Raw genomic sequence first — 22,500 nt, forward strand, 5'->3', positions numbered from 1 at the left:
CTGTCAGAGCTCAGGCTGGTTCAGTGGAGGGTTCAGGTCCCTCTGGCCTCTGATGGCTGCGGGGAAGCAACCACAACAAAACACCAAACTTGGTTGAGCGGCGGCTGAAATGTGTCTGAAGTTTTGGGTCGATATAAGATGAAGAGAAGTCCTTGCAGAGAAGAGTTCTGACCCTCATCTTCCTCATCAGACGCTTCCTGAACGAAGACGCAACGTTTGGGGGTTCACACTTCAGAGAGAGGAAGTGAAGCGTCCCAGTGCAGGAAGTGAAGAGGAGCGCCACATCACGCCCCATCGCACCGCATCACGCCAATGCCTCTTGAGAACTCACTGAAGGGTGCAGACTCACGACGAGGGGACATCAAAGTCACTTCCTTTTTGCTGGAAACTTTAGAATCAATCAATGTGTGTTTGTGTTTTGTATGACGATCTCACTCACACACACTCTCTGTCTCTGTGTGTGTGTGTGTGTGTCTGAGGCGTGTTTGATCTCCTCACTGATATCATTTGATCTCCAGCCTTCGTCTTTGATCCTCTCATCACTTTCAACACTACCCTGCTGTGTGTGCGTGTGTGTTAGTGTGTGTGAGGTAGAAGAGCGCTGGGTGCCACCCTAACGTTTAAAGCAGAGCCTTATGCAGTGGTGTGTGTGTGTGTGTGTGTGTGTGTGTGTGTGTGGCTAAGTGGAAAGCCCCTTATGTTGTTACAGCTCCATATCAGATTAGATTGTTACATAAAATGAGGGAGATGAGTCGCACACACACACACACACACACGCACACACACACACACCTTTACAGTTAAAGGGGAGCAGAGACATTTTCACACACAGAGCTCAAAGCACCAGGACGGAGTGAAAGGAGAGGAAAGGCAGAGGGAGGACAGGTGTGACGCCCCTCCAGCTTGTTACACACACCTCAGGAGAGAGGCAGAGGAAGGGAGGAGAAGGAGAAGAAGCTCCCACACACAGAGAAGCAGAGGCCGATTCCACACCAACAGTCTGTCTGTTTGTGATGAAGGAACGAGGCTTTAACCCCATGAGTGCTGACAGCAGGCTCTGGATCTGGGACCTCTAGGGGACCTGGTTTACATTTATGAATAGCAGAGCTGCAGACTTTAAAGAAGGTTCTCCCCTGGTTGATCCACATGTGAAGTGACCTTTAGGGGGGCGCTATTCTACCTTCTTAAAGGATTTCGAACCTTCCGCTACCGTCTGTCTGTCTGCAGCGTTTCCTATAGCCTCTATTCTCTGGCAGACCTGAGGGATCAGAGCCCAGAGGGTCTGTGAGGGGTTAAATCAAACAACCAGACGGGAAATATCACACACGAAGCGCAGAGGAAGAATCATTGAGCGAGCGGGCGAGCGGGCGGGTGTCCTGAGTGCTGATTGGCTGTCACACCTGTCCATTCCCTCTGGCTGCGTCTCCACTGGGGCGAGTCGAGCAGCAGGTAGAAGGAGGACAGCTTATTGTACTCCTCCCGGTCTAAGATCCTAAGGGTTATGGTCTTCCTGTATGGGACACACACATACACATACACACACACATATAGAAGGAGGTGGTGAACATGCATGGTCAACACAGGGTATGGCAGGTTCACACACACACACACATACATATATACGTATATACATGTAGTGGTTGGGTGGGGTGAGATGAGAGGTGACCCACATCCTGCTGCATGTTCACTTTACAGAGGAGGTGTGTGTGTGTGAGAGAGAGAGGGAGAGAGAGGGAGAGAGAGAGAGAGAGGAACAGAGGGAATGTATGTGAGTGTGTGTGAGAAAGAGAAAATAATCATCTCTCTCTCTCTCTCTCTCTCCTCTGTGTGTGTGTGTGTGTGAACATGCAGCGTCTGCGGTGGGGCGGACACTCTGGGGTCACATCCGGGTCAAGGTTCACGGGGTCGCGGGGGTCGGCTCTTCCTGACCTTTGGTGTTGTTGGTCTCTACCAGGCGAGGCTCTGCGATCTCCACGTAGAAGGTTTTGTTCTTCTCGTACTCTTCATCGTCGATTATTCTCACCTTGATGATTTTACTGAGGGAGGGGAGGAGGAGAAGAAGAGGAGGAGAGGAAGGAAGAGAAAGAGAAAGAGTGAGGAAACGACAGGCTGGAAGAACAGGAAGAGGAAACAGAGGAAAGCTAACACCTCCATTTTTCCCACAAGCAGCTGAAGCTCAGGAAGGAGATCTGCAGAGGACTGAAGGAGCTAAAGGAGCTGAAGGAGCTAAAGGAGCTGGAGGAGCTGAAGGAGCTGAGGGAGCTGAGGGAGCTGAAGGAGCTGAAGGAGCTGAAGGAGCGTGGATGGAATCAAACTTTACAAGAATCAAGTTTTTTTCCAAAATTCGGAATTTTCTGGATTCAGTTTTCGATATACTTTTTATTTTTAAATATTCTCAAAAATTATCATGGTTTTTTTTTCTCTATTTATGTGAATTATTATAAAAGGGAAACAAAACAAAAAAAAATCATAATTAAAAGTAAACTGTGGTCTCTGGCTGTTAAACATGTTTCTCTGATATTTTGGGTTTGGATTGATCTGCAGAGTTTTCTCAGCTCCTCATGTTCTGCCCCTCCGCCTGACAGACAGATGCTGTGTGAGCTTTTGGCTTCTCTTTGATCTGTGACGTCATCCTGTGATCACAGATGGAACGATGCGTTCAGGGCCCGGGCTGAGCTGACACAGCGGCAGAGTAGTGTGCTTGTTTTTCTCCAGCAGGCTTCAGCTCCTGGCCTCCATCAGTCAGGCTGACAGCTCAAACTTCACAAGCTGCACCTTTTTTTAATCTTTGTTTCAAGTTGAAACGCTTTTGACAAATGATCTGGCTCGTGAAATAAAAGTCAAACTTTAGTGATGCTGCTGCAGCTTGAGGGTGAAGCAGGTTTCATCCTGGTGCAGCCGCTTGTGGGACAGCAGGTGAAGACAGCAGACAGACGACACAACTCAGTCACAACTCAGTCAAGAAGAAGAATCTCAACCTCCAGGCAGAGGACCAGGTGAGTTAGATAGTTTAGTTTTGTTGACTGAGTTGAAGCTGAACTGATTCCCTGTCTGTTGTGACAGAACAGCAGAGCAGCATAGGAACATCAGAGGAACAGGAAGTGACATGAGACCACATGAGAGTGTGAAGAGAGAGAGCGACTGAGGAGGAAAATGATAAAAAAGAGAGACGTGAGGTCATCAAAGAGAGATGTGAGATCGTTCAATCTGCTACCTGGCAACAACCAGAAGAGAAACCAGCTCAGAAACCTGCTGAAGGACCTGGAGCTATGACATCACCATGACACAACCTGCTACACAACTGACCTCTAACTATGAGTTCATATCCACTCATCCATCCAGGGAAGGAGAGAGAGAGACAGAGAGAGAGAGGGAGAGGGAGAGGGAAAGAGAGAGAGAGAGAGAGAGAGAGAGGGGACCAGTCATCAGGTCTTCCCTCTCTGCCATCATGTGCATCCAGAATCAATTAACCAATCAGTTCATCCACAGATACAAAGATACAAATCCCAATAATCCATTAGTGGCTTCAGTTACTTCCTGGTTACACACAGCTCACAAAGCCCTGAACCTGAAAGCACCTCCCCTGCCTCAGGGTGGAGCTCTTGAGCAAGGCACTTAACCTCCGAGAATGATGCAGCAAGAGAATGGTATGCTTTGGTCTGGAATTGTGTGTGTGTGTGTGTGTGTGTGTTATCAGTAAACCATATTTGCACCCAAGCTGCTCTTCAGCTGCAGCCTGAGGAGTTCAACACAGAGAGGAAAGAGAACTGCAGTGATCCCTACAAAGTACACAACACTGCAGTGATGATAACAAAGTACACACCACTGCAGTGATGATGACAAAGTACACAACACTGCATTGATGATAACAAAGTACACAACACTGCAGTGAAGACAACAAAGTACACAACACTGCAGTGATGATCACAAAGTACACAACTCTGCAGTACTCAGTGATCATTTCCAGCTTCCAGTCAGATGATGTCATTCAGATTCTGGTTCAATGACCTCATTTATTGATCAGTTCAGATCAGATTTACCAACACACACACACACACACACACACACACACACACACACACACACACACACACACACACACACACACACACATTTCCCGTCACATCATGACAAACACCTTGGCTGTACAGTATGATGTCCTGTTGCTATGGCAACACAATGTTTGGGTAACCAACACTGGTGGAGGAGATTGCTTCCAGACCAATGGTGTGTGTGTGTGTATGTGTGCACGCATGCATATTTGTGTGAATGTTTCTCTGTGTGTGTGTGTGTTTGTGTGTGTGTGAGAGAGAGAACAAATCATAATGAGCATGTTAGAGATAATGTATTCATACCTCACAGTGTGCATGTGTGTAACCTGCTCTCCATACACAGTGTAAACAAACACTGGTGGTGTGTGTGTGGTTTCAGTGAGACAGCCCAGCAGTTGGAAATGCGTTGAGAAAAATGTAACAACTGCACATGTAATGTGAAATTCACACTCACACACTCACACACGCTCACACACACACACTCAGCGAGAAGTGGCTTCACACTTGTATGACAGTATTCACAAATGTATCACACTCGCACGCTTTCACACCCATACAAAAGGAATCACACTTACACACACACTCATGATGACAGCACACATGTATACATGCACACACATGCACACGCACAAGCACACACACACACATATCAAAGCTGTTTCCACAGAGATGTCCTCCATGTGACTTTGCTTAAACGCATAAATACAAGTACAGATCTGAGCAGCAGTCACACACACACACAAACACACACACACACACACAAACACACACACACACACACAGTTTTGTTGGTGCAGATTGCTGGTGGGTGGACTCAGACCAGACAACAGGAGTGAGTGTGTGTATGTGTGTGTGTGTGTGTGTGTGTGTGTGTGTGTGTATGTTTATTGAAGATAAAGGTGGGCAAGTATATCTGATGGAGTCTTCTCTTATTTGTGTCTCTCAGGGTAGGAGTGTGTGTGTGTGTGCGTGTGTGTGTGTGTGTGTGTGTGTGTAAGTGTGTGTACAATTGCAATATGTGACAATGTTAAACATAAAACATAACACATGAAGACAGCAGTGTGTGTGTATGTGTGTGTGTATGTGTGTGTGTGCGCTTGTACATGAGGCTGTGTTCATGTAAATACGTGAATGTGTAGCAGAGAATGTGTAAATATGTGTGTGAGGGTTGTGTGTGTGTGTGTGCAGGGCGTGAGTGTGTGTGTGTGTGTGTGTGTGTTTTATAATGATGTTAGCCACAATGGGAAACCACAACAGTCAGACAGCAGCGCTCAGTCAGGCTAATAAGCTCCAGTCTGCTACCAACACACATAAAACACATTTATGGAGGCTAATGGACACACACAGAAAAGACACACACACACACAGAAAACATACACACACTGTCTGCCTGTCTGTCTGTCTGTCTGCCTGCCTGCCTGCCTGCCTGCCTGCCTGCCTGCCTGCCTGCCTGCCTGTCTGTCTGTCTGTCTGTCTGCCTGCCTGCCTGCCTGTCTGTCTGTCTGTCTGTCTGCCTGCCTGCCTGCCTGCCTGCCTGCCTGCCTGTCTGTCTGTCTGTCTGTCTCTCTTGTCTCTCCTGCTCTGACTGATTGTTTGTTTCTCTCTGTCTTGTTTTTTATCTGCGTGATTTGAAACAACGCCATAAAAATCACATTTATATTTTTACGACAGCACGCAAAACAGGTGACAACCACATAAACACAACGACATATACTAACTGGTGTGTGTGTGTGTGTGTGTGTCTGTGTGTGTGTGTCAGATTTATCTTCACAGGATGTCTCCCTCTCCTCTATCGCTCTATCTCACTCTGCCTCCTTTTCCAGCTACAGTACATCTGGGTAACCTAATAAGGGGCTGGAACCCCCCCCCCCCCCCCCCCACACACACACACACACACATACACACATACACACACACACGCACACACATGCACACACACACAGCCAGAGAGAGAAAGAGAACTAATGCGTCACTGTACGTTTAGCTACCAAAAAAGGCAGCTTCCATCATTCCTGGAACCTTATGTTATATAATAAAAATGAAATATTCACACACACACACACACACACACACACACACACACACACACACTGTGATTAACAACAAACTGGAACGTGTTTGTCTGACCTTTGACATCATGTCAAAGACTAGGAGAGAGAGAGAGAGTGAGAGGGAAAGAGCCCGAGAGAGAGAGCCAGAGAGAGAGAGAGAGAGAGAGCAAGAGAGAGTGAGAGAGAGAGATGCTGCCAAACCCTGCAGCTCTTCATCACTTCCAGCTCTTCTGAAGCTCCTCTTCCTCTACCAGCAGCTCAGAAACGACACGACCTCAGACTGAACAAGCAAACTGAGGCAAGTGATAAACGAACACACACACACACACACACGCACACAAACCAGATGTTAATCCTATTAAAGATCTTTTACATGTAATCTGGATTAGAGATGATATCAGAGGCAGCTGCAAACATTCACTCATGTGTGTGTGTGTGTGTGTGTGTGTGTGTGTAGATGGCTTTGCACAAACACTTTTTAATCATTTTTCTCTCACTCCATCTCCCTGTGCATGTGTGTGTGTGTGGTTACTTCTAGCCTTCTTTTTCTCTTTGTCTGTGATTACATGTTCAATCGAGCGTGTGTGTGTATGTGTGTGTGTGAGTGTGTTGAGACCCTGACAGATTACCTTCTCATGGATTAGGACAACAGAAGAACCACTTCCTGTAAACTGTTACAGGAAGTCAGTTAGAATGAAATACATTTAAACAATATAACTAACAAACTATGATGAGTCAAAGTGACATTTGACATTGAACCTGTACATGTTGCCATGGCTGCAGGCGAAGCGCCATTCAAATGGCAGGACGGGACTCCACACACACACACCTCTCTTCCCCGTCTCTCTCTCTCTGTCTCCCTCCCTCTCCCTCTCTCTATCCCCCCCCCCTCCCTCTCTCTTTTTCCTCTCTCTGATATTTCCTCTCTCTCTACACGTTTGGTTTTCCTACTTTACCCTTTTGTTCACCCCCTCCTCTTCCTTTTCGTGGTGGCTGATTTAGTTTAGCAGAGGCACACGAGGCCAGTTGGCAATGCGACACACACACACACACACACACACACACACAGCAAATCTCTTTTATTCTCCTCCAATTTCTAATGGATTTTATTGGCATGAAATGAAGTGGACCATTCACCCCACTCTCTCTCTCTCTCTCTTTCTCTCTCTGTCTCTCTCTCTCTCTCTCTCCCTCCTTCTCTGTCGCTCTTCGTCTCTCTCGCTCTCTCTCTCTCTGTGTTATATGAATAAACAAAGGCAATTACATTATATTACTTTAATCTAAATACTTTCTCCCTCTCTCTCCCTCTTTCTTATCCTTTCCTCAACACTTTCCCTTTTTTTCCATCTCTCCTTTAATTTCTCTCGCTTTCTTTTTCCACTTTTCTTTCTCAAAGAAGACGTGAAGCCAAAACATACAGAGGGCAACATAATATATATTTATAATAATCAATGAGAAAGTAAAGTATTTGTCTGTTTGCACTGTAATTTGGATGGGGGGTATTGGGATTGGGATTGTTGCCATGGCAATCTGCGGCCAGCACAGCATGGTTTCAAAGGCGTTTCCAAGGCAATTCCATGGTTCTGCTGCAGGTTCCTCTTAAATGGTTCATGGATCCCCCCGCAAGCGAGACGAGCGGATGTTTAGAAGAAGAGAGAGAGAGAGAGAGAGAGAGAGAGAGAGAGAGAGAGAGAGAGAGAGAGAGGGGGAAGGGAGAGAGAGAGAGGAAAGGAGAGGAGAGAGAGAGGAGAGAGACAGAGCAAGAGAGAGAGAGAGGGAGAGAGAGGAGAGGAGAGAGAGGAGAGAGAGAGTAGAGGAGAGAGACAGAGAGAGAGAGGAACACAGAGAGAGAGAGGGAGAGAGAGGAGAGGAGAGAGAGACAGAGCAAGAGAGCGAGAGAGGGAGATGGAGACAGAGAGAGAGCGAGAAAACGAGAGAGAGAGACAGAGACAGAGCGAGAGAGAGTGAGAGACGAAGAGCGACAGAGAAGGAGGGAGAGAGAGAGAGAGAGAGAGAGAGAGAGAGAGAGACAGACATCCCTCGCTCCCTCTTTAGCTGCCAGACTCTTATTACATCAGATGGAATCATATTAGAGATCACAACAGAGCTCAAGCGCAGCATGCAAGCTATTCAATTACTGCAGGCAGAGCTGGATGCATATAGATTATATACATTATACACACTGAGCTATTTAACCTCTTATAATACATGAGGGGGCAGATTTCAGCTCTCAGAATGTAAGAAAATATTTCCTATCCATGTTGTTTTTGAATCGTATTAGTATATAACCACAAGCTAACCACATTAGCTTTATGTGGAGCAGACACTGATACATCCAGCTGCACTCCTCTTACAATCCAGCAGAGGGCAGAAATGAAAAGAACTAATTAGACTATTGTTCCTGTCAGATTCAATATCAGTGATTGACAGGCAGCAGCTACAGCTATGAACGACCCCAACACACAATACTGTAAAGAAAAGAGCCCTCTGCTATGCCCATTTATGGTCAATGACTTTACCCATGACCTCTCTCCATATAAGGTCGTGTATACAGGGGTGTAAGACAGTGCATGTATACAGCTGCCATCATGACAACCAGAGCCTCTGGACACAGAGTGAACAGTCAAGGAAGATAAACATTCTCTCTCTCTCTCTCTGTTGTCAGCTGGAGGTCAGGTTAACCAATGATGATGAATAAAATGAGAGGAAGTAAAAGGGGAATACTAAAGCGCTCCTGATGGCCCTGAATAAAATCAATACTAATGCACCTGAGTGAATTGGAATGACATCACCATCTATTTATGAATGCTAATATGGACGGAAAATCTACACCTGGAGAGCCAAAGAAGTTTTTTTTATTGATTTCTTTATTGACTCTGAGTACCTGGATGTGTGTGTGTCGGGTTGAGCTTAAACAGTATTCATGATTATATGATGCATCTTTAAACACACACACACACACACACACACACACACACACACACACACACACACACACACACACACAAAACTAATGAACCAGAGTTGGACACAGCAACGTAACCGTGACGATCTTAAACACTAAACTAATCACTAAACATATGGATGCCCAATTCCCTGACATAATTCACTTTATTTATAATATATTAATAAATAGGTGACGCTGAACTATGAAATCTATGAAATCAATAATCACATAAAAACAGATTAGCATGGATGCTGAGTTGTGTAGATCTGATCCTATCGTGGATCTGTGACCTTGTGTGACCTTGACAGCTGACATGTGATATGGGCCTCTTAAGTCTCTGTCATGGGTGTGGGTGTGTGTGTCTTCCCATCATGCATTGCTTCGGTGACATCACCGTGTGTAACGGGAGCCTGAGGAGCACACACACACACACACACACATACATACACATGTCTGGAGTGACAGAAGAGTGCTCCAAATGTTTTCGGCTGTCAGACAAGGTGTGACCCATCCTTCCTCTGCTGTGGATGCATGGTTGACCGCTCAGACGCGTCACACACTCCAGACGCACACACACACAACAGTAAACCTTTGTATCTGGAGAAGGTGTTAAGATCAGCCAGGGACACACACACACACACACACACACAGATTTTATTATCCAGAAAATTGGAATGTAATATGACACAAGAGGCACACACTCATAAATCTACACACTTATTTATACAATTTCCAAAAAGCAACTTACACCACCTTTTTAAAAAGCGCTCCACACACACACACACACACACACACACACACACACACACACACACACACACACACACACACACACACACACACACACACACACACACCTATAGATATGGTATAGCCTTGCTTACAGCAGGAGGAAGCAATTACTTACAAAAGATGGCCGACAGATAAACAGAAATAGAAAATGTGAGGCTAGGATCATTAGAGAGGACGAGTCTGTGTGGACACTGAGCTAAGAGACCAGAGATGAGATCAAACCACAAAGATGACAGACAGAGGAGATTCATGGAGGTCAAGCAGGGGTCAACCAATCAGAGAGCGGTATTTTGCCACCTAGATAAACAGCCAGTGCGGTTTGATTGATGTTGTTCAGGAGGCAAACAAATAAATTAAAAACAAACACGATCCACCTGAAGAGACTCAAACTTCACCATAATCAATCTGCTGAAATCAAAGTTTGCTCGCAGAAAAACCACCAATTAAAAAATTGAAATGCTGCGGCAATCCGTCTGCGTGATGAAGAGCGTGGAGGAATCTTAATTGGGGACAGCACGCCCGCTCCTGCAGCCCCGGCTCTGGCTGAATCAATATGTGGGAAAGTGATTAACGCTCTGCCAAAGAGCGCGACACACCAAGAGCCTAATCTCTCACTGAAAGCCTGAAACTGCAGGGCGGAGTTAAGAGGGTGAGGAAGATGGAGGAGGACGAGCAGACCGTCTCTCTCCCTCTGCTCTGTGGGCTCAGCCTGTCCACCACGTAACTTGAACCTACAAGATTAGCCTTCCGCGTCCTGTTGCTACATTGTGCGCGTCTGCCTCTACTGAGCTCATTATGCCAGTCAGTACTGCATATAATATCATTTTGCAGTAATAAATCTAGAACATTCCCCGTCAAGATTGCTCAGAACTTCTTCCATGTTACAGCTCCAGCTCTATTTCTAGGTAAGGACAGTAACCACCCCCCTTCCTATCCCATGCAGTGTGAGGTCTGGATCCAGCCATCATCATCATCATCACCACACTTCATCTGGAGCTTCTGGGCTTAAACAGGGAAGTAAATGAAAAGTGTCATCACGTTGGTGAGTGAATTGCAGGTGATCGTCACTTTCAATCAAAGACGCTCTTCATCCAAACCCGCCCACCGTCATCATCATTCAGATGGATGTTAGAGACTCTTCCTCTTTCTAAATCACAGTTCTCCTTCACTGGTCTCTCTTCATTATGTCTCTAATAGTGAGTCCCTGGTTACAATCCTAAAAAGACCCATTAAGGTAGAGACACACACACACAAACACAAACACAAACACACACACACCCACACTAAACTCACTGAAGAGTGTTAACAGGCTGAGTGTGCGATTGCCTCAGGAAGTAATCAAAGTTCGAGCGATTACGTTCCAGTAGGATCTCTCTCTCTATAAATCTTCATCCCTTTCCCTCTCTGTCTCTCTCCCTGGGGGTTCAAAGTTCAAGGGTCAGTGATGAAGCATTGATCGTCTGCAGCCATTTGACCTCGCTCACCTGCACATCTATCACAGGACAATGGCTGTGTGTGTGTGTGTTTGGTTTATGTTTGTAGGTATGTGTACCATCTGACTCATGTATGTAGTGTGTGTGTGTGTGTGTGTGTGAGTGTGTGTGTGTAGTCATGCATCACTGTCTATTAACAGTGCTCACTCAGCAGCACAAGCAGAAACAGAGGTGATCCATAAAAAGTGAATTTCAGCCGTTCCCCTCTTCACTAAATGTCACTGCTGATCGTTTGGTTCCTTCTTACAGCTGCCCCGCTCATAGATCAGCTCTCGTATCGATTAGTGACTCTTTCTCCTGGTATTGATCACGCGGGCCACCGAGCCAGGCAGGACGTCCCAATGCATCATGGGGCTTTTTTCATTAGCACTGCTTTACCTGCACACTGGACTCTGATTTCTTCTGTTTGAGGCAAAATGTGAGAATCTCCTACACACACACAGACGAGACGATCCTGTCTTACAGTGAACCTGCAGGTTGATGTCAGCAGTACGCTTTCAAAGCCCTCAGATGGAGCGGTAGTGAGTGATTTGGTTAGAAGGCTGGCTGCACCGTCCTCCATTATTTTTTTCAAGATTAATCTACAGATTATTTTTTAGATTAGTCGATTAATCTATTTTTATTCTTATTACGCAATATGAAAATGACTAACCTTTCAGATAAGATCCATCTCAAATGCTACTCTAATGTGACTTGGCCGCCTGTCTGTCTAACACACACACTCACACAAAGCTAGATGACAACACAACCTCCTACGCAAAACTCAGCAGTTTCATGCTTTTGAATAACTCACGTCATCATGATGTGACAGTGACGGGCGGCTGCCGTGAAGGACGACTCGCTTTGTTACTGATGTCACCTGACACCTGTCAATCACATCCCGGCACCAATGTGACAAAGTCGCGCCCCCTTTCTGTTAAAGTGACCCTGTCTTGGACGACACCACGTGCTTCTTAAGTCATGGAGACACGTCAACAACACGCTAGTGCTGGGCGGGAGTATTTACTACCTTTGCCAAGGCCACAAATACTCATCATCTTTCTTTCCTTCTTTGTCCCTATTGTCTCTCATTCTCTGTCTCTCACACACACACACGCTCACACAAACACACACACACAGAGCTGCCACTTATTTATCACCCGTTTTTCTGGAAACACTCTAACCAAGATGACGGAGGTGAGAACAAGCTTCATCACATTCACTCAGCACAAACAACATGAGTCTGTGTAGCGTTAGCCGTTAGCTGACAGCGTTTGGTTTCTACGGGAGACGACGCTAACAATGACCTACAATGAACGCAGGTCTCATTAGGATCAAAGTTTCAAAGCCTTAGAACTGCACAACAACAGTAACCAAGTGCCAAGAAGTATATGTGTGTGTGTGTGTGTGTGTTGAGAGATGGTTTCCTCTTTGGTCTGTTTCATTAGCGTCTCTGTAATTATCCCCCGTCTCCTGTCAGAGTTCAGCTCTTCTCTCTCTCGCTCGGTTCTTAAACGCGACCGGGAGGATTTCTAAGTGAGGCGCAAATTAATGACAAAGCTGCGGCCCAACAACCACATGGTTGATGTATACGCTCTAAAATAAACAGGACCCCCGTGACGCTCTTAACTTCTCTCCCTCAGGTCTCATTACAGCGATACTCTTCCTCTTCGAACGCCATCATTTGAGGGCTGCAGCTACATTCATCTTTAACGTCAAACAGGAAGTAAAGAAACGGAGGAGCAGAGGTTGAATTAACGAATCACAAACCTATAAGAGCAACAAACGTCTCAGCCGATCACCAGCTGGTATATGACTTAAGCTAAACTCTTCTTAAAACTGAAATGCTAAATCAATAATCACTCAGCCAAGTCTGAAAGCAGCTGTCACTCTCTAGGTTACTATGGAGACAGGAATGCTGATTCCAAGGAAGCAACAAAATATTTGTTTGAGTTGTGTGTTCAGTCTCACCTTTGACAGGACGCACAGAACAATCATCACTGTGAATGTTCCACTTATATGACCTGACAAAAAATATGTATTAGATACAATGCTGAGTGGCAGAATAAGCTCAGTAGAAAAAGAAATATGTGGACAGTGTTAAGTTAAAATAAGCGGTTCATAGATTCCAGCCTCACTTGTCTACATTACTTTCCATTTGGGAAAACGTCAACATTTCAAGACTTTTCCTTAATTTCCATAACCACAGAAACCCAGAACGTATTTGTGGAAAGTCTCAGCCGATAAGTGTTTAAACACACACGGCAAATAAGACAGGAAGCTGCTGCCACGCAAACCTTCTTCAACTTGGTGCCAAAGAGCGGAGAGACAGACGGAGTGAGAGAGAGAGAGAGCGAGAGAGAGAGAGAGAGAGAGAGAGAGGCACTCTGGTGACCTATAGAGTGTAGGATGAACAGGTGGGCTCTCAGTGGGGAGGGAAGCTCAGCGTCCGTCACCATTCAGACGCCGAGAGGCTCGAAAATTAACCGTGCGATCATGCTGCTAATTGGCCGGAAAATTACATTGGGAGCAAAGTGTCAAACTTGCTGTGCAGAGGATGGCGAGGTGTGTGTGTGCGCGTGTGTGCGTGTGTGTTCTATAGATACATGCATAAATGTGTGTGAAGGCGGCCTTTATGCACGTGTGTGAAGGCGTGAGAGTGAATATGTGACACCCAGGAGAAAGTCACACAATGCCAGGTGTCAGGAGGAGAAGCTCACCCACCAGCTCAGAGTTTAGCTTCACTGAGAGCTCAAGCCTCCACCAAGGCTGAACAAGTGGCAGCTTCATCTTTATCTATCTATTTAATAAACTGTAAACCCCAGAAGGTGCAGCAGGGAGCCTGAGGAGCTTCATTGGACTGAGGGTTGGCGTTGCTCTGCAGGTCATTAGGCTCCGCCTCCCTCGGTCCAGTGACGCATTGAGCTCCGTTTCCCCTCTCGTGTTATCACTCACCATTATTTAGGGTCAATGGAGGCGGCTGCAGGGGGGCAAGCTGGGGGGGCCGGGGGGGCAAGCTGCTCCTCAGCATCAGATCGATGCTCCATTATGTGACCCTGACCTCAGTGACCTCTAGTCTGAACTCACTGGATCATACAAGACCTCTGGGATTTACACACACACACTGGGCTTATTGGGTTTCTCCCCCTCTCTGTGCGACTCTCATTTAGAGCCAAGATGGCCGCCTGGCTCTCCCGCAGGACCTCAACTGTTGCAGGGGATCACAGGATGAGAGAGAGACACACACACACACACATACTCAGACACACACACTGCTGCAGTTGCATCACCAGTTATGCTGATTTAAGTGTGCAGTCCAGCTTTTCTCCACTTTGTTGTTCCAACAATGAGAGCAACACTTTTCCACTGTGACCAACCTGAGGCTGACCTTTGAAAAACTGCAGCCAGTATTTACACTGGAAGACAGGGAGCCTATGCCCCTGTGACATTTAGAGAGGGAGAAAGAGAGAGAGAGAGAGAGAGAGAGAGAGAGAGAGAGAGAGAGAGAGAGAAGGAAAGAGGGAGAGAGAGAAGGAAAGAGGGAGAGAGAGAAGGAAAGAGGGAGAGAGAGAGAAACTCAGTCCAGTTCTTGTGCTAAATCACAATGAAAAAGTGTCATATTGGTTGTGTTTCCATGGTTACACACGTTTCATGATGAGAGCAACTGACGTCTTTGTTGATCATTGATCCTGATGGTTGTTCAGTGAACGTCTCATCTGTACTGAGACACTTCTACTTCCCATTACACTGTGTGTGTGCGTGTGTGTGTGTGTTTTGTAAGAAGACGCAGCCTACACAAAGCCAGCACACACACACACACCGACACAGACACAGATGGAAGAACAGAGAGAGCGAGAGAATAAACTGGTTTGTTACTGTGATGGATGAATTAATGAAACGGCCGACTGGTTTATTGATTTCCTGACTGGTTTGATGGGTTGCTAACTAAATAACTAACCTATGGATCCAGCAGCCTGCAGTGGACTCCACTGACTGGTTAGTGGGGTGATTGAATAATAAATCAAGTTACTGACTGGTTGTGTGTTACTGTCCTCGCTCTACTTCATTTGGGATCCTGCAATAAGAAAAATCTATAGAAACGTTGTTTTGTTATCACAGAGAGGCAGAGAAAGGCTTCCATCAGTCACACAGGCAGGAGGAAGAGGAGGAGGAGGAAGAGGAAGAGGAAGAGGTGGAGGAGAAGGAGGAAGAGGAGGAGCCTTTATGCTCCTCTCTTCTCCCTCATTCCTCCTTCTTCTCGTCTTACCTCCGTTCTTTCTCGCGCGTCCAACATATTTTTACACTTTTGGCTTGCTTGCTGGCTGCACACTGAGTGAAAACAGCTCTCCATTCTGATTGGTCAAAAGAAGGGCAGGGAAAAGGCCAAATACCAACTGGCTTATGTCAGAACCGGTCCCTGATTCTCATCAGCTGGTTCTGAAACAACAGCATATCGGCCAATCAGAGAGCCAGATGTGTTCAAACAGACAATCAAATGGACTGTAGCTCTAACACATACACCGCCTATACATACATACAAACCCTCTCAGTGTGGTTGGGGGTGGATATTGAATGGTGATTGTGTGCGTGTGTGCCTGTGTGTATGTGTGTGTGTGTGTGTGTGTGTGTGTGTGTGTGTGTGTGTGTGTGTGTGCGTGCGTGTGTGTGTCCCTCTCTATCTGCTACTTTATTGCAGCATTAACAGAACTCTTCTTCTCTCTCCGGGCTCATTCACATCTCAGCATTGAGGAGCTGGACCACATGACCTCAGCCTGACCCCTCGCCGCCTCCCACTCAGCCGATCGAACCCCTGCCATCATCAATCATCTGTCTCTTGTGTGTGTGTGTGGGTGTGTGTGTCTGGGGTGATATCATGGTCAATGACAGCTCAGCAGGGATCTTTAATGCAGGCAAGGACACACACACACACACACACACACACACACACACACACACACACACACACACACACAGAGTGCATAGGCTGAAATGTACTTGAATACACAGTGAATTAACAAGAGTGTGTAAAGAAATTTAACACACACACACACACACACACACACCGCAGCCATTGCAATCAGAATTAATTAATTATGAATCACAGCAAATTTGTTAGTAAGCACTCCAATCTCCAATCAGCTGAATTGGCTCAACGCGGCCACACACACACACACACACACACACACACACACACACAAACGCACACACACACACACACACACACACAACCAACCCGGTCCAAGTCGGGCCAGCCAAATGTCACTCAAGAACGAGGATCTGGAGCAAGGGACAAACTGCCAGGGTTCAAGGTTCAAATCCCTGTGCAGCTCATTAGTCACAGTGAGTCAGACTGATGAGTGAAATGAAGACAAATCGCTCCAGATCTCAGAGGAAAACGACCTCAAAATCAAGACGGAACCCTTTAATGCTCGCTTAACACTATTTAGTTTTCATGTTGACACACACACACACACACACACACACACACACACACGATCCACATGTGCTTGCCAACATCAACACAGACGTCGTGTGTGTTTTATCATGAGTGGATCCCGCTCAGCCTCTCCTCCTTCTCTGCTTGGACAGAAGCTTCTCCATAAATGTAAAGACATAAACATCCGTTCCCACCTGGTCTCTCCCCTGGCCCCTCGCTCCCCCGAGCTCTGTGTTCCATCTGAGGAACGATAACAGGAAGAACATGCACTGTTCCAAAATAAATGTATATAATGTATATGATGTACATGATGTACATGTGATCAGGTCCTACATCAATCTCATCATGATGACGCAGCACCTTAGTGTGACTGAATAGTTTATTTGCTGCAGCTTGTTTCAGTTGTGAACACACACTTGTGGCACAAAATATCAAAAATGTCAGTCAATAAACTAAATAAATTACAAAACACTTCTTTAATTACTACGACTAATAAGAATGTGGATTTTTTTAGTTTGCTTCTTATCGGGCGATGTCATCAAAATCACAATGCTTCAACATCGCTGAGTCGTCAGAAACAAAGTCTGAGAGTCTTTAATCAGCAGCAGAGTGTGTGAGCTCACAGGAGAGGAAACACACTGTGTGGAAAGAGACACACACACACACGCACACACACACGCACAGGTCACTGGAAATTTACCACCTTTAGAAAATGCAAGGAAACCCTGGTGTGTTTACATGTAAGTGTCTCTACATGTAAGTGTGTGTGTGTGTGTGTGTGTGTAACTGATCCTTGACACTTTCCATCTATAAATAACTGTGTGTGTCCCTTAACACTTTCTGTGCACCAAGTGCTAAAGAGACTTAAAAATAGTGCCGTGTGTGTGTGCGCGTGTGTGTGCGTGTAGGACAACAGTAGGCCACACTGTTACTGTAACACTCAACATCTGTCATGTTAAACCTCACTTAGCATAAACATGGAAACTTTTCACTCCTTCACTAGCATGTGTGTGTGTGTGTGTGTGTGTGTGTGTGTGTGTGTGTGTGAGAGAGAGAGAGAGAGAGAGAGAGAGACGGTGCTTGTGACATGCTAAATGTTTCCATATGACTCACACTCACACACACACACAGAAAGAGAGAGGGAGTAGTGAGTTTCACATGTGGTTTATTTTTATTTAATTTAGTGGGGGATTCCCTCTCTCTCTCTCCATCTCTCTCTCTCTTTTCTCCTCTGTCCATCTCTCCATCCCTCTCCCTCCCTCTGCCCTCCTCTCCATTAGAGGAAAAGCAGTGGAAAACAAATCACTGCAATTTGATCAAAACCCAATCTATCTATGTGTCCATCCGTCTGTCCGTCCATCCGTCCCCAGCAGCACTTTAATCCAATCAATTACCTCAAACCAGCATCTGCCTCTTCTATTATTAATGAGGTGGAGGGGAGGCAGAGAGACAGAAAAGGGAGGGGGGTGGTGACTGAGGGAAACACACACACAGGGAGAGAGACGATGGAGAGAGAGAGAGAGAGAGAGAGAGAGAGAGACAGACAGAGAGACAGAGAGAGAGAGAGCGAAAGAGAGAGAGAGAGGCAGAGGGAGAGAGAGAGAGAGAGCTTGTGGTTGATATGAGAGGCTGTGACTCGACACACACACACACACACACACACACAAAGAGGCCGCTGCACCTGACCTCATCACGTCTTAGCTTTATTAATTTTCTTTATTTTCATCAGGCATTTGCTCAAATTATTTTTGTCCGTGAGTTTTTCATTTCTTTAAAAGTGAAAAACAGAGAGAGACAAAGAGGGATAGACGAAGAGATGGAGAGAGAGGGAGAGAGAGAGAGCGAGGGAGAGAGAGAGAGAGAGAGAGAGAGAGAGAGAGCGAGGGAGAGAGAGAGAGAGAGAGAGAGAGAGAGAGAGAGAGAGAGAGGGGAGGGAGGCGATGCCGCAGTGAAGCGATGCTGCATCAAGAGTATGCAGCATGTGTTCACATTACAGAATTGGATTGTGTGTGTGTGTGTGTGTGTGTGTGTGTGTGTGATATAATATTAATGCTCCCTGATGTTGCAGCATTTCCACATCAAAGCAGAGCAGAGAGGAAACGCAGCCAAACACAAGCTTCTTAAACAGCACAACACACTGAGGGAACTGTGTATGTATGTGTGTGTGTGTGTGTGTGTGTGTGTGTGTGTGTGTGTGTGTGTGTGTGTTGGCTGTTTATCTCAGTGTGATTCAGAGTTTAAGCTTTTCTCTTTGACAGATTTATTGATTTGCTTCTGTTTTTAAGTCGCTAGAGGACAAACTGATAGAGTTACAGTAACATTCACTGTGCTGCTCTATTACTGTACTCTGAGTGTACGTCGCTCTGCCTCTATGTCGCTCTGCATTTATGTCACTCCGCGTTTATGTCGCTCTGCTTCTATGTCGCTCTGCCTCTATGTCGCTCTGTGTTACGGTGCCCTGCCTTTACATTGCTCTGCCTTTACGTCGCTCTGCCTTCACGCCCTCTGCTTTTACGTCCGCACTGCGTTTAAGTTGCTCTGTCTTCACGTCGCTCTGCCTCTCTGTCGCTCTGCCTTTCTGACGCTCTGCCTCTCTGCCTTTCTGTCACTCTGCCTCTCAGTCACTCTACCTTTCTGTCGCTCTGCCTCTCTGCTGCTCTGCCTCTCTGTCACTCTGCCTGTCTGTCACTCTGCCTCTCTGTCACTCTGCCTGCCTGTCGCTCTGCCTCTCTGCTGCTCTGCCTCTCTGTCGCTCTGCCTTTCTGTCGCTCTGCCTGTCTGTCACTCTGCCTGTCTGTCACCCTGCCTCTCTGTCACTCTGCCTGCCTGTCGCTCTGCCTCTCTGTCGCTCTGCCTGTCTGTCACTCTGCCTGTCTGTCGCTCTGCCTGTCTGTCACTCTGCCTGTCTGTCACCCTGCCTCTCTGTCACTCTGCCTGCCTGTCGCTCTGCCTCTCTGCTGCTCTGCCTCTCTGTCGCTCTGCCTTTCTGTCGCTCTGCCTGCCTGTCACTCTGCCTGTCTGTCACTCTGCCTGCCTGTCGCTCTGCCTCTCTGCTGCTCTGCCTCTCTGTCGCTCTGCCTGTCTGTCACTCTGCCTGTCTGTCACTCTGCCTGTCTGTCACTCTGCCTCAGTGTAAACGTCCCAGCTTCTCAGTTTATCTCATATGGATCTTGTGGTATCTGATATTCACTTCCTGTTGTCTGTTTGCTCTTCATCGTTCGTCCTGCTTCAGTTTCCCTCTCCTCCTTTGTGCTCGTGAGCGTTTGTGTGTTTCAGTCTCAGCTAAAGAAACGAGACTGAATCAAGATGTTTACACTGCAGCGCCTGGAAAGGATGAAACACAACTTTTCATTCGCTTTGTGCTGATTAACATCGGTCACACACACACACACACGCACGCACACACACACACACACACACACACACACACACACACACACACACACCATACACACACACACGGAAATATGATTTTCCAGCCAAGGAAGGGCAGACGGAGCAGATAAAACAACTTTTTTCTCCTCAACACTCCTCTTCTTTCTTCCTGATTCACTGATTTCTCCCTCTCTCTCTCTCTCTCTCTCTCTCTCTCTCTCTCTCTCTCTCTCTCCCCCCCCCCCCCCCCTCTCCTCTCTTTTTGTCAGCGCCTCGTTGTTTAAAGTAGCAGTGTAAACTAGCTGCATATTTTCCATGACTTCAGGCGCTCACTGCCGAAAAACCTGCTCGGCCATTCCACACGCACACGCACACGCACACGCACACGCACACGCACACGCACACACGCACACACACACACACACACACACAGACACACACACACACACACACACAGTGCTGATGCGTGCAGTGTAAACACTCTTTGGGTGTGAGTGGAGCGCTGCGTTCTCCTGATATCGCCTCACCTCTGGTTTCTACTTTCAGTACAAACTCCATGTTTACGTTCACGCGTGCCGGATGAGGTCAGAGGGAAAACCCGGGCGCGGATTCCTTGGGTTTAAAGCAGTGGCATGACTTCATTACCCATGAATCCCGGGGAGCGAGGTCAACGGCGCGTTACGCGGAGAGTGAGCCGATTCCTTAATGAACAAAAGAAGGAGGGAGCAACTGGACGAGCGAGGGAGAGAGAGAGAGAGGAGGGGAAGTGTGGCGGCTCAGCGGGAAGTGGAGCAAAAACATCAATCAACTCTCACTCACACACACACATGCACACACACACACACACAGAGGCAGTACAAATAGCCATACATCATTCACACACACATAAAACAGGCACACACATAAACTTACATAAAATAGACACACATGAACTCACACAGACACACGCACACATACATATACACACACACACACACACACTGAGCAGCAAGAGCTCCAAAATGGAAATGAAAGAGTGAATGTTTGTGGCAGCTCCCATCTGCACCAACAGCCCTCGCTGACAACATCTGTCAATCATCCTGCCAGGCCCTCAGCCAATTAGGACACAGTCGCCTTGGTAACCGGAACACACTTGCGCTCTCGTTTCTCACCTCTGACGGCTCCCGCCTACTCACGGCATGGAGAGGGAGAGTGAGAGAGAGAGAGGGGGAGAGGGAGAGAGAGCGAGAGAGAGAGAAAGAGAGAGAGAGAGAGACAGAGACAGAGAGAGAGGGGGGAGAGGGAGAGAGAGAGAGTAAGGAGAGAGAGAGAGAGAGAGAGAGAGAGAGAGAGAGAGACAGAGACACAGGGAGAGAGACGGGGAGACGGAGAGCGAGAGAGACAGAGACACAGAGAGAGAGACGGAGAGAGAGAGAGAGAGACGGAGAGCGAGACAGAGACAGAGAAAGAGACAGATGGAAACTAAACTTCCTCTCCCTCTTTTATGGCTTCATACACTTTCACTCAGATTCCAGTCGCCTGTATTTGGAACCTTAGGTTACATTGGGATCTGAACAGAGAGTCTAAATGTCACTGATTGGTGACTTATTCATGTTATTTGCCCTCATTTCTACAGTAGCACGAAGCATTAATGTTGTCAAAATGTCAAACTGTAAACAAATGCATCCAAACAGAGCGACAGAGAGACAGAGCGACAGAGAGAGCAGCACATCTGACGGTCCTTTACTTCTCTAACACGGTTACATCAACATGTAACACGCAAACACCAAGTGAGCAGCCGACGCTGATGCGGCGTCAAATCAAGCACACGAGTCAATGTCACTGTCAACATCTGTCAATCATCCTGCCAGCACATCCTGCCCAGAGCGGCTGGAGAGCTGCAGGAGGTTTAACAGCATGGATACAAACTGTTCTCTGGAGATAACGAGGTCATTGTCTCAGGATCTGAAGTAATACAGATCCTCCTGATCAATGTGATCAAACATACTGATCAGTCCACCACTGTTCTGTTCCATTCACAACGTTCAAATGTTTCTTCTTCTACAAATCACAGTTTTCTATCTTTCCAACGCTCTGTGTGTGTGTGTGTGTGTGTGTGTGTGTGTGTGTGTGTGTGTCGGTGTGTGTGCATGTGTGTCAGAAGCTACGTCACGCTACAACAATACTGCAGGCAAAATAAGACGTCCAGCTCGTCAACAAATCAATATTATTTCATTTATTTCTAAGTGTTTCAGCTTCCAGCTCTGATCGCAGCGTCACAGGTCGACTCTTTACCTTAAACAGACGGAAACAAAGATTTGGAGCAGAAATGTAAAGACTCATTGTGTTCCCTGTAAATATGGGGACGGATGAAAGAGTCACAGTATCACTTTAC

General features: G+C 46.7%; 1 protein-coding gene across 1 annotated transcript in view; it reads right to left on the reverse strand.

The window, feature by feature from the left end:
* Positions 1-22,500, reverse strand: part of slc8a1b (solute carrier family 8 member 1b) — an 88,573-nt gene that overhangs the window by 21,479 nt on the left and 44,594 nt on the right. The window contains exon 5 of the mRNA XM_076161815.1: positions 1,401-1,510. Coding sequence (XP_076017930.1) covers positions 1,401-1,510 — 110 coding nt within the window. The remainder of the gene's footprint in view (positions 1-1,400; positions 1,511-22,500) is intronic.

This window comes from Genypterus blacodes, unplaced genomic scaffold (genome assembly GCF_046128005.1).
Source record: "Genypterus blacodes isolate CSIRO-AG114 ecotype Tasmania unplaced genomic scaffold, CSIRO-AGI_Gbla_v1 ptg000115l_1, whole genome shotgun sequence".
In the NCBI taxonomy this organism is placed as follows: domain Eukaryota; kingdom Metazoa; phylum Chordata; class Actinopteri; order Ophidiiformes; family Ophidiidae; genus Genypterus; species Genypterus blacodes.